At 39.3% G+C, this 13,853-nt stretch overlaps 1 protein-coding gene across 4 annotated transcripts in view; it reads left to right on the top strand.

Moving 5' to 3' along the window:
* il5ra.L (interleukin 5 receptor subunit alpha L homeolog) overlaps positions 1-3,841 on the top strand; it is a 30,343-nt gene extending 26,502 nt beyond the window's left edge. For all 4 annotated transcript variants that reach the window (XM_041589361.1, NM_001094351.1, XM_041589363.1 and 1 more), the window contains 4 exon segments: positions 215-359; positions 581-674; positions 1,723-1,807; positions 3,037-3,841. In XM_041589361.1, coding sequence (XP_041445295.1) covers positions 215-359; positions 581-674; positions 1,723-1,807; positions 3,037-3,117 — 405 coding nt within the window. In that variant the 3' untranslated portion in view covers positions 3,118-3,841.
* The last annotated feature ends 10,012 nt before the right edge of the window (positions 3,842-13,853 follow it).

Here is a 13,853-nt window from a genome sequence, read left to right as displayed (position 1 = left end):
CAGTCCAAAGTAGCAAAGAGGATTCAGAAGTCTGGATACTCTTAACTGGATGCTATACAACTCTGGATTAAAGATTCCCAGTGTAGATCCATTATTTTTGCCCAGAACCTTGTTCCTAAAGCAGGGGTCAGGAGCCTACATTTACATATTCTAATATAAATCATCCACATCCCAAATTACCCAGTATATGAATCCTTGTACTTCTTCTATTCAGACACAGATAGTTAAAAAAACGGAGTTAGAAAATGGGCCTCTGCAGCCCCCATGGAAGAACCACATGATAAAGGTGAGAGCCATTCGGAAGACAATACTGACAGACAAGCAACTCTATAGTAACTGGACAGAGCCTTTGCATATAGGTAAGTAAAAGAGAACTGATAGATGACCGATTTTGTATTTTTTTTAAATAAGAATAAAAAGCTATTTTCGGAACTGGCAAAACTCTAAAGAGGTCATGTACAATTACCTGGGGTGCAAGTGCTATTTTCTAAATTCAATAGATCAACGCTGATTATTACTTTCTATTTTTATTAGTAGCATGGTTATCATACCAATGAATAATTTGTTTTTTCCCCCCTAGAAAATACCTTTGAGGACAAGATAAATATATATATAATAGCTGGATTTGCTTCTCTGACTGTGACAGCACTGGTTCTTATTTATATGTGTCTTAAGTAAGTACCCTAATCATCTGTTATATATGAATTCATGTATATATATCACTAACATTAGGATGTGTGTCATCTATCTAAAAAACAGTATGGGATCCGTTATCTAGAAACTCATTATCCAGAAAGCTCTGAACTATGCTACACTGACTCCAAGCAAATAATTCTAATTTTAATTTTAATTTTTCTATTTAAAGGGCATGTAAAGTCTAAAATAGAATAAGGCTAGAAATGCTGTATTTTGTATACTAAATATAAACATGAACTTACTGCACCACAAGCCTAATCAAACAAATAATTTATGCTTTCAAAGTTGGCTACAGGGGGTCACCATCTTGTAACTTTGTTAAACTTCTTTGCAAGACTAAGACTGTGCACATGCTCAGTGTGGTCTGGGCTGCTTAGGGATCGTCATAAACAAAGCTGCTTGAGTTCTGCATGGCTGGGAAGTAAGGCGGGGGCTCCCCCTGCTGTTCATAAGTATGATTGTTTCTCTGCTCAGCAGTTAGGGACCATCTGACAATTCCTATCCACAGCAATAAATGAAGGGAGAATTTCATACATTCAGGTTTCTTATAAAAACGGTACACATTTTTTTATTAAAGTATATTGGAGATAGGTTTCTTTTTCATTAAAGAAAGTAAAAAATTTGATTTGATTTTTTTGCCTTTACATGCCCTTTAATGAAAAAACAGTAGCTTCTACTTTGATCCAAATTAAGATATAATTAATCCTTGTTGAAAACAAAACCAGCCTTTTGGGTTTATTTAATGTTTCCATGATTTTCTAGTAGACTTAAGGTATGAAGATCCAAATTACAGAAAGATCTGGAAAACCCCAGGTGCCTAGCATTCTGGATAACAGGTCCCATACCTGTACTGGGAATTGGCTGAATCCCAACACTATTTGAAGGATTTGATTGTGGCTAATTCTATAGTGCGCAGCCAAACTGTATTGTTTCTGTATTTTCTAAAATATATTTGGCAGGTTTCACAGTAAGTGGAGTTTATCATCAGACTTGATGTGACAAACATGATCTTAATCTCCGTTGTAGATTTCACCTTTTCAAGAAGATTTTTCCTCCAATACCAAAACCCAAGGAGGCACTGAAAGAGTTGTTTCTAACCCCACAGAAAATGGTAAGATATGAGCCCTGGTGAGGAGAGGGTATATATATATATCACACACACAGCAAAACACCTGATTGTATCATAGACTTGCTGACAAATAAACATTGCACATAGCATAATATTCCACCTGAACCTTAACTGTAACAGCATTCGCACTGTAGAGGTAGGTTTGTCACATGCCTTTATATTGGAACTGCAGTGAGTCTAGTCCAGGGGCTCCTAAACTTTATTACTCGTGAGCCACATTTGAATGTAAAAAGAGTCAGGGAGCAAAACAAACATGAAAATATCTCCAGGGAAAAAACAGGTCTGTTAATGGCTATTTGGTAGCCCCTATGTGGTCTGGCAGACTACAGGAGACTCTGTTTGGCAGTACACCTGCTTTTTGTGTAATCAAAACTTGCCTCCAAGCCTGGAATTCAAAAATAAATACCTGCTTTTAGGCCACTGGGAACAACATCCAAGGGGTTGGTGAGGAACATTGGTTGGAGACCACTGGTCTAGTCTATGGGGAAAATAGGTCTCATTTCTGGGGAAGGTCCTGGACAATAAGATGATGTAGGCTGCCCTATATTCTTTAAAGGGGAACTTTTATTAAAAAGAATAAAAAGAGTAGATTCCTATCTGTCCTGTTAGGCTGGAGGTGGGGTTTGCTAGTGCAGAGAGTGCAAAAGCGCTAAACTTTCTGCAGAAAAAAAAACCCCCTTCGTTAAAGGAGAAGAAAGATATAATCATTGGAGGTGCTAATTCCTTAGGTACCCCAATGAATATAATCCCTTACCTAAACTGGTGTTCCAGTTTGATTAAAACTGCACTGGTCCAAGGTGCTACGCTAGGAGCACCATATTACCATCTTGATCCCAGAGATCCCTTGCTGCCATTGTGTTCTGTGTTTTTGCTCTGCTGAGCATGCACACCTGGGCTTTGGGCCATACAGGGATCCACAAGGAGGAAGATGTTGGCAGCACGATTCTTACCTATTTGTACCGTGGACCGGTGCAGTTTTCAGTGTACAGAAGCACCAGCCTGGGTCTCAGGTAATCAATTATAATTATTGGGTTGGGTGCCTAAAAACTTGCAAATGTTGCAATGTACGTTGATGGCATCTTATTGTAGCCCCCTGGCATTTGCCAGATTCTATAATCAGGGCCTGAACTGCTTTATTAAAAACACCTTGGTGTGTATTTTTATGTTTTGTCAAATCAGTCTCTAATATTCTTATTTGCTATGTTTGTTAGGACGTTGTGATTGCTCAATATGGACCTGAAGTCATTAGTTTCATTGAAGAGATGAGAGACTCAGAGAATTTATACAAGTGAAGCTTGAATTATGTTCCATCAGGAATCAAACACCAGATTTCACAAATGTGATGGTTTAAACAAAGATATACGGCAGGCATGACTTTACCCATCAGACTATGGGGCACTGTGATGCTCGTGTTCACATTTTTGCTCCTGGAGTTATACATTCTGCCGCAGAAACCAAAGGTAGTCACTGGGCATTGCCATTAGTGGTGCCTTCATTGTTGTCAAGAGACTCCCAATTTTATACATTTTATAATTGTACAGAACTTGCAAATGCAAAAGGTTCATTTTTCTTCAGTGAACCACAAGTGCACATGGACCGTATCAAGTATCATTCTGTCTGCCCTAAAGGACTTATCTCAATGCTTGTAGGCTCATGTGAATGACAACTTTACCATGAAGATTTATCGATTCAGCTGAGCCAACCCTATGTTCTTCTGGGTTGAGTTCCCCTGTACAGTTATTTTGCACCTATTAAGCTGAGGATGCTGCAATGCAACCATAGGGCTTCATGTCATGCTCAGGGATCTCCAATATGTGAGCTGTTGCTTAGTGTTAACCTCTCTAAATTACAATATGCAAGAAATGAAAATCGTCTGGGATCAAGGGAGTGTCCACTCCTCAAGCATCAGCTCTTCTCCTCACTTTTGTGGTTTACATCATGAGCTATTTAACTTTAACTCTGAAATAATGTTACACAGGGTTTGGATTTACCAATAAAGTCTACTATCTCTTTTTATATTAATAAGTTTCTTCTTATACTTTCATAAAAGAAAAGCTGTTCCCCATAGGTCCGGTCCCAACTGTATTTACCCAAGGAGAACCAAATTATCCATTAATGGTTGTTTCTCAGCCGGACAGATGATTGGCTTAATGGTGTGCCATGCAAAATGTTTGACCCTTGAGTGTAAACAGTGACCCATGCCATTGTTTCCAAGAAAGTTTAGAGTAGACCAGACCAGAATTAGTTTAATCTGGCACAAACTATGATCAGAATATAAGGACATTTGATTTCATTAGTTCCATGCCAGTTTGGGGAAAAATGGCATCAGTGTGGGTCATGTGCAGCCAGTATTTGAATGCTATATGCTATCGAGTGACACAAGTTTTGTTTTTGAGTGCAATATTGTGTAAATGGCTTTGTCTAGAGCAGCGATGTCCAGCCCATAACCCGTTCCTGAGTATGTTTCTGCAGTGTTTTCCATTATGTATTACAAATACAGGTATAGGATCCGTTATACGTCAGCCCGTTAACCAGAAAGCTCAGAATTACGGAAAAGCTGTCTCCCAGAAACTCCATTTTATCCAAATTTAAAAACATTATTCCCTTTTTTCTCTGTAATAATAAAACAGTACCTTGTATTTGAGACACGTTAAGGTATGATTCATTGCTTCTTTATTGGAAACAAAACCAACCTTATGTATTAATGTTTACATGATTTTCTAGTAGACTTAAGGTATGGAGATCCAAATTATGGAAAGATCCAGTATCTGGAAAACCTCAGGTCCTGAGATTTCTGAATAACAGGTCCCATACCTGTATTGTATATATATGTTTTATGTAATGGCCTATTATTTGTTGCCTATGGATCGATAAGTGAGAAAAAATGGGTACAATAAATGCAGTAGCGGTGTCTTTAAAGGACAAGGAATGTCTAAAATAGAATAAGGCTAGAAATGCTGTATTTTGTATACTAAATATAAACATGAACCTACTGCACCACAAGCCTAATCAAACAAATAATTTATGCTTTCAAAGTTGGCTACAGGGGGTCACCATCTTGTAACTTTGTTAAACATCTTTGCAAGACTAAGACTGTGCACATGCTCAGTGTGGTCTGGGCTGCTTAGGGATCGTCATAAACAAAGCTGCTTGAGTTCTGCATGGCTGGGAAGTAAGGCGGGAGCTCCCCCTGCTGTTCATAAGTATGATTGTTTCCTTGCTCAGCAGTTAGGGACCGTCTGACAATTCCTATCCACAGCAGTAAATGAAGGGAGAATTTCACTGCATACAGTCAGGTTTCTTATAAAAACGGTACACATTTTTTAATTAAAGTATATTGGAGATAGGTTTCTTTTTCATTAAAGAAAGTAAAAATGGGATTTTATTTTGTTTGCCTTTACATGCCCTTTAAGTGAAGAGCAAAGGGAGTATTCAGCACTCACCAGTCTTTCCTGCTTTAAACAAACAGGTGCATGTTGCGCAATGTCCGCTTCAACCAGCTTGTAATACAATAGTAGGAGGCACAGCACCATCCAAAGTTTAAATCACATGACTTTGATCTCCAACAAAGTCAGAGATCTTTTAAGTAAAGAGCAAAAGGCTCAGTTTGAGCTGCAGATAGAGAAGGCTGCAGGTTTAGAGTAAAAATTTACCATAATTTTGCCTCATTTAGTTTATAAATACAAAATACAAGCACATGCTAAACTTCAAGAAAGTGATTTGTACCACTTTAAGATTATTACGGCAGTGTAGATGGTGACTAAAAACAAAGAATTAAATATTTGTCCCTATTCATGTATTTGTTTAGGAAAGTGTAAAGGGACTATGTAAAAATAAGGGACCAACCTGTGTGGCTTAACAAAGTGAAAATAAAATACTGAAAATAAGTGCTGTAAAGCAGCTATTAAAAAAGGCAAAAATCCCTCCAAAAAACCCCCCCAAAAAACGATTGATTGTAAGTCATGAAAGCTCAGTATTTTAATGCAGTATATTTATACTTAATTAGAGGCTCAGTACAGAAAATTGTCCGACCAAAATTTCAACTTTAGGCACGCGCTCACAAACTTCTTAGAGGCGATGAAGAGTTCCAAAAAAGCTTTATTTCACATTAGTTAAAACATCTGACGTGTTTCATGTGCAACCGCACGTAGTCATAGATAAAATACACATTTAACCGGCACTGTTTAAAAATCACTTTTTAAACAATCTTGGTGCATTTTATCTATGACTACATGTGGTTGCACACGAAACACGTCAGATGTTTTAACTATTGGAACTCTTCATCGCCTCCAAGAAGTTCATGAGTGCGTGCCGAAAGTTGAAAATTTTGGTCACGATTTTCTCCCCAGTATTTAGTTTTTCAATATCGGCACCCTATATCCAGAACAAGTGCTAGGCTCCCTGGTCACGGCTCTGCTTCTGCCTGTAGCAGCCAGCTTTCACTTCAGGAGGAGCCCTCTGCTAATCGGATGCCACCAGGTCTTAACCAGAGCGGAGCCAAGCAAGAGTTCTGGACGAGCAAAGGGGTGTGATTGTTTACCAAGGATTTAGGACGGAAGGCCACATAACTCAGGAGGAACAAACGGAATAGCGTGGTCAGTCAGGCTGGGTCGGTACAGGCAGAGTTCAAGCAAGGTCATAGAGTAACCAGTGCTCAAGAAGGAAACACCGCACTGTGGGCATCCCTGCCAGCCACTAGACCACCAGCAGTGTCGGACTGGGCCGGCGGGAAACAGGGAAAATACCCAGTGGGCCCCGGCCCACATGGGCCCCCGCTGGCCCAGACCTGCTCCCCTGCACCGGGTGTGCCATTAATAAATGAACGTATGCTCAGTTTTTACACATGCGCGAACAACTCAACGTGTCTGCGCATTCAAGAGCAGCTTGACATGTCTGCGATTAGCGCAACGTGTCTGCGAACAGCGCGTGGCAGGCCAGGGAGTTGGAGCTCAGGAGGGGGCCCCTGGGGACTGCCAGGAGGGCCTTCATTTGCAGCCCCGGTGGACCCCCAAGGCTCCAGTCCGACCCTGACCACCAGGGTAAGTGTACCTTACATAATTGGTGAGCGTCTGAATGTAAAATGTGTTGAAGTCTTTAAAAGGACTGTTTAAATAGCTAAAAAGACACAGATTTGGAAAAAGAAGTTCAAGCATAGAAGCACCCAAAGGAATTAATTATTGTTCTGTACAGAAAACACAAATTTGGCCCAAATATATAGTCTGCTGGATTTCAGTTTACCAACCTCCTCCCTCTCTCACTGCTTTGGGCACACCCTGGGAATTCAACCTTTGCTATTAACGCTAGAACATATAGCACTCTTATATAATCTGGTTGCAAAATGTCTACAAACATAATTTAAACATAGCTTTTTAATAAGCTTAAAGGGAATGTAAAGGAAAAAAAAAATAAAATACCATTTTTACTTTCTTTAATGAAAAAGAAACCTATCTCCAATATACTTTAATTAAAAAATGTGTACCGTTTTTATAAGAAACCTGACTGTATGCAGTGAAATTCTCCCTTCATTTACTGCTGTGGATAGGAATTGTCAGATGGTCCCTAACTGCTGAGCAGGGAAACAATCATACTTATGAACAGCAGGGGGAGCCCCCGCCTTACTTCCCAGCCATGCAGAACTCAAGCAGCTTTGTTTATGATGATCCCTAAGCAGCCCAGACCACACTGAGCATGTGCACAGTCTTAGTCTTGCAAAGATGTATAACAAAGTTACAAGATGGTGACCCCCTGTAGCCAACTTTGAAAGCATAAATTATTTGTTTGATTAGTCTTGTGGTGCAGTAAGTTCATGTTTATATTTAGTATACAAAATACAGCATTTCTAGCCTTATTCTATTTTAGACTTTACATAGAGGGCTTTATTGAATCAACCTAAGGGGCTACAAATAACAGTGATCATTACCAAGATACTAAGCCCATGAATTCCCTTTCCCAAATCTTCAATAAGAAATTGTGAAATCAGGATTAACGTAATCTTGATTTGGGAAGTTACTATGTTTTATATAATGATATAATATGTATAATTTTCTGCTTTCTAGGCCTCCAGGGCTGTGTGTTTTGGCAGTAAAGTATTTTATTTCATGGGAATTTTTCAGTGTTAAAAGCAAAAGAAACAGGAAAAATGTGCTTGGATCTTGGAGCTGTTTGGCAGGAAATCCTTGAACACAAAAAGTTATTATTTCCAGCCTTGGCATGGCTCGCTACCTTGGAGGCTTAGAAAATAGAAAGTGAACATGGTATAGGATAAAATACATTTAATTTCCATAGAAATCAATAGCAACAGTGTCCAGCTAATTCTCCAGTAATATTGCAGCTCAAGCCTCTGTGCTTTGAATGGACTCCTAATGAACCCACTCACAAACCTGATCTTCAGGAAAGCACACGCATCGCTTTTAAAATCAGTGTGGAACAATATGTACGCCATGTTGCCCAAGTGCTCTGCATTCTGAGAAAAGCTCATTTAAAAGATCAATAACCTGGCTGAATACTTATTTGACACGTTTTGCTCTGTGCTCGTTCCGACTCAAGTCAATAATAGAAACAAGAGTTTAATATTGGCCTATGCATCTGGTGTTCGGAATGAGCTGGTCTTTATTAGGCTTAAATGAGCCCTTTACATCACTTAGCCTGTGCACTGACCTAGCTTGGAGAATTTATAGCTTGACATAAATTTAATTGGCAATCACAAAACCGGCATCTTGGTAAAAAATCAATTTCCAGGTCATTTATTTTTGTGCATCTGTCATAATTTAATGTTTTATATGCCGTATTTATTTGGTTTGCATCCTGAACACTATAGCATCCATGGACCACCCCAGACCAAGTCATGAGCTTACTGGCTCTTGTATGGGGCCAAAATGACAACCTGTCATGTTGGGTGATGTGTTCCACTCCTGACAGGTCTACAAAGAACCAACTATTGGATTTGAAGGCCAGCTGATTGGATTAACTCAATTTTACCCACTACTTGTTTTCTCAAACCGAGCAAATCCTTTGGTGAGTTTAACAACTAAACAAACTCTGCAACCATCCATTTTTACCCCCTTAGGGCAGGACTACATGGCCGATTCAGCCGCGATCCAACGCGCTGCGCAAAATCGCAGACGTCACGTCGGTTACAGCATTGATGTGACGCGACACGACTGTCGGATGCAGACGCAACGTACAGCGTCTGCATCCGACAGTCGTGTCGCGTCACATCAATGCTGTTACACGATGCGACAATTGAATTACTTACCTTATTTCCGTTGCATCCGACGTAACGCCTGCGATTTTGCACAGCGCGTCGGATCACGGCTGAATCGGCCATGTAGTCCTGCCTTTATGTAATAAAAGACATTTTGCCCTGGTGCAGTAACCTATAACAACCAATAAGATGCTTGCTTTTAAATAGAAAATTTCACCTGCTAAGTAGTGAGTTAATGTACTTGGACAAACTCAGTGGGGGTCATTTATCAACACTGGGCAAATTTGCTCATGGACAGTAACCCATGGCAACCAATCAAATTACTGCATTCATTGTTTTACTTGCAGCTGCCTTAAAAAAGTTAATCACTGATTGGTTGCTATAGGTAACTGCCCATAGGCAAATTTGCCAAGTGTTGATAAATGAGCCCCAGTGTCTTTTATTGCTTAACCCGTTCCTTTCAACTTCATGTGTTGACACAATTCCTATTCATATATAGTATAGCGCTATAAATGGAAATGTGTTTTAGAACCAGCCAACTAAATTAACCAGTGACATAATATGACTTGCAGCTCCAAACCAATTTTAGTGCCCCTACACTTGCAGTGACCTCCACCCTCAACCTCCTCCGCCACTTTTAAACCATGCTGAGCTGACTTATGAAGAAGAAAGGTGTTAGTTGGAACCCTACAGTAGACCCTGTTGATGGGAAGCTAGATGTGGAAGTAAACATCAGTTGAAGATACCATTTGAACTTATTTGAGTTATGTAGTCCTGAGAACAGGGCAGCCAATGGGGGGGGAGGATATTGGTTGTACCTATGTGTCATATCTATTGGTCAAATCAACTGGACTTGCTGAATTTTTTTTTGTTTTGGTAAAGTATCATAGCACCAGAGGAATAACATGGTGTATGCAGTGCAGTGCGGACAGAGTCGCTTGTTGTATGCAAAAGCTCATTTAGACAAGCCACAGTCATTTTGGAAGTGCTTTGGACTGATGTTTTTCTGCATTCCAATAAAAGCACCTGCTTCCTACTATCAAATTTGATGGAGGTTCCATCATGCTGTGGGGCTAGTTCAGGGATTGGGGCCTTTCTTAAAGTAGAGGGTCAGATGAAATCAACCCAATATCAACAAATTCTTGGAAAATCTATGGAATGATTTGAAGCAGGCTGTCCATGCTCGGCAGCCATCACATTTAAATGAACTGGAGAGATTTTGTATGGACAAATTGTCAAAAATACCTCCATCCAGACTCTCATCAAAGGCTATAGGAGGCGTTTAGAGAGAGTTACATTTGCAAACGGAGGCTCAACTAAGTATTGATATAATATCTCTACTGGGGTGCCCACATTTATGCACGTGTCTAATTGATGCATGTTGCATATTTTCTGTTAATCCAATAAACTTTATGTCACTGCTGAAATACTACTGTTACCTTAAGGCATGTTATATATTAAAAGGAAGTTGCTACTTTGAAAGCTCAGCCAATGAGAAACAAAACAAAATTAAGAGGGGTTCCCAAACTTTTTTTACATGACTGTACCTACAGTATGTGTCATTGTCAGGGCAATGAAAACCGAATATATTCCACCTGTATAAAACCCAAGAGGAAACTATGGATTCCTGACCACAGCCCTGCCTGAGAATCAGCACTAGGTGGTAACACAAACCTTATTTTAGTGATAAAGTAGCTAACTGACCGAAACAGGTAGTCCTCAGTGTCTTCTTCTCTCTGAGGACCCATCAATTCATAAGACACAGATTGTTAGGAACAGAAGTTTAATTAACTGCATGGCTGACATGTTTTTGTACATATATACCTTAAGAAAAGTTGCATACTTCATAATTTGTAAACAGAATCACAAAGAAGCAAGTTTGGGTCAGGTGTGAATCCACATTTTGAAAGAAGAGTTAATTAAAAAAAAAAAAAAACATATTAATTTCCCTAAATTGCTTAAGTGCTTTATTTAAAACTCTCAGCTTACCCAACAGACTTGTGCATAGCTCAGTCACTCCTATGTCTAGCCCTGCGGAATCCTGGCTATGGAGAGCTCCATTCAAATATGAACATTATATTGCAATGTGCAGCTCTAGTCCTTTAAAGCAAGACACAAAATCATGTGACCTTTGGTCTTTCTATACAATGCCTGGTGCCATCTCTACATTGCATTATGGAGCCTCCTTATCTACAGAATGGGCAATGACTTCAAATTGTTGCACCCCTTGTCTGCCTGATGAGACTGTAATAATTGAGTCCAACATGGCATTGTGGTTTCAAAGCAACACCATATCAAGTTTAGCGTAGACTGCAGAGTTTATCAGTCCTCATACCCTGGAGTGAGATGGCACATGGGAATTCAGTTGCAATTTACTTGCAATATATCATTAGAATATGAGATGAAGTAGGACATGTAATGTTAAGGATACAGGTCAGAGCTGGTGCCTAGTGTACACTAGACAAGTGTTTTGGACATGCCCATTGAATTCCCTCCATGATGCACAATCTGTACAGATGTAGATGCAGGGCCTCCTTTTCCATTGTTTGGTATAAATCTAATGATCCTAATAGTGGCCCATGCTGCTCACCTTCCTGCAAGTGGTTTGCACAAAAAAACAGGCATCCCATCTAGAATCGAGGGGTGGGCTTGTTTTCGTGTTTAATGCGCTACTCTTTTAGCACCCATTTAGAAAATTCAGACACTTTTTCTCCATCATTTTAACCTCAGTATGATTATAAGTGACAAAAAATGACATACATGTGCTTAACCTGTCGTTTGTTTAGTCTTAACAGAGTGGGATTTGCTGAAGCAGCAAGCGACCATCTTGGATTGCCTAATCAACAGTGCCATCGTGTGGGCACAAGGCAAACTCCAGGAACAGGTTTAGAACCCTTTCATGATTATGGAATGGATTAAAAAAATGCATCTCTGTTGCTAAACCTAAAGCCACCCTACAGCACACTCAGAACTCATTTTGAAATTTTCTCAAACGTATCAGAAAGTTTGCTTCAATTAACTGTAATGAATCTGCGACAAATACAAGGACGTTTTTCTTCTTTACCTCTGAAATTCTGTATACGGCTTAAATCAATGGCTTAAAATGTCATCGCATAATTACAGTTTCAAGGCAGGCACTCAGTGTGGGTATTTGCTCACCGTGCCACTGGCTTAAATACAACCCTAGCTGCTGAAACATATAGATACTCTTTTCATTACAGACAGGTTAGGCTACATAATATAAATTCAAATTACAAATAAGCTTCTGCAAGTCATAAACTCATAACCGGAAAGCCTCAAATCTCTGGTGACCCTCTCAGATAGGAAATAAAGTTTGAAAGAATTTGCTCCAGGTCTAGCCACCCACAGCAGCCAAAACGATCCTTTTGGAAATCCCTAACTTAATAGCATTATATAAACCAAAAAAACCCAAATATTTATGGAAAAAAAGAAAGTAGGTTTTAATTATCCTTAATTTGCTCTAAAGCAGATCTCCTCTTGATAATTTACTGCTACCTGGACCTCCTTTAGACTACAATGCCTACTGTTTACCTGCTCAAGAGCAGGACACATTTAAAAAATAACAGAAGCAGAGGTTCAAACAACAGAATGAGGGTTGCCCAAACGGGCTTAGTATTCAGGGTTTAATTTGGGTTTGTAAGATAGGGGTTTCCCCTTCACTATAAAATATTGGTGTGGTCCAGAATTCTACACTTCTAATTTCTACAAACCTAAATATGTCAATCCAAACAATTCAAATGGCTGTCAGTCTCCTTTTCTCCATAAAGAATAATGGACGAAGACCCTGAGAATAAGTGCTGTTAACGGCAGTGAACGTGAATTGACACGGTGGTATTTTACATAGACGTGGGCTTTTTTTTGTCCTATCCATTTCTCTGTGTTATTCATATAAAACTCTAGATACAGTACAGTTTATATCACTCTCATCTCTAGGCAGATTAAACAATCATATCAACTTAAAGCATGAGAGACCATTCCATACACTTTTTGCAATATATATATTAATTTAAAGAAATAGATATTTTTCAGCACTTGGAACATATTGGACTTGAATCCTGGTTTGTAGCTCTTCTGTGTTTGCCGCACTATGGCATCCAGTAGCTAGGTAAAGTGTTGAAGACGGTGGTGATATAGAATATAAAATATTTCCAAAACTGTTGAAGGAAGGTCACATTCCACATTCTCTGGTGGGTTGTCCACTTGCAGCTCTCCTTTTTGTTTCTGGTGGAACAGATCTAGAACAAATGTCCCTTCGGATGCTGGCAATCTACATTTCCCGGTTAACTCTCCTGGAAAATATTGTTCACCTATACTCGGAGAGCAAGACAGAGAGGGACATTTCCAGCCAATCAAACCTGAAGCCTTGTTTTCAAGTGACTTTTCTGAGATTTGAAGACATTTGTTGGAATTAGTCGGATTATTTAAGACAACTGTCCTCAAAACTTTAAGCGGTCCGGAACACCAGAAGATGAAAAAAGATCTCTATGGATTTACACTTGAGGCTGTATTTGTGAAAGTTCAAAAATGTGTTTTTATTACCTGCAAGTTTCTCACTTATCTAACTAGATTTCATAAGCTGATGAAAACGATTTTTCTCTAAGGATAGAACGTCCACTGTTGAATAGTCAGGTTTAAAAAGTTTAAAATTCAGCAGACGTTATTGATTTTTTTTCATTTCCACTGAATGTTTTGAATTCAGAATGTATAACTTAAACAGAAAAGCAGGCAAGAGGGGAGAACTTTGATAAATACAGCCCACAATTTACACCAAAAGGGTAATTCATAAAGGTGGAGAAAAGTAAA

The sequence above is a fragment of the Xenopus laevis genome, chromosome 4L (genome assembly GCF_017654675.1).
Source record: "Xenopus laevis strain J_2021 chromosome 4L, Xenopus_laevis_v10.1, whole genome shotgun sequence".
NCBI lineage: Eukaryota > Metazoa > Chordata > Amphibia > Anura > Pipidae > Xenopus > Xenopus laevis.
Note: the sequence above shows the minus strand (reverse complement) of the source record. Positions and strands in the feature narration are given on the sequence as shown.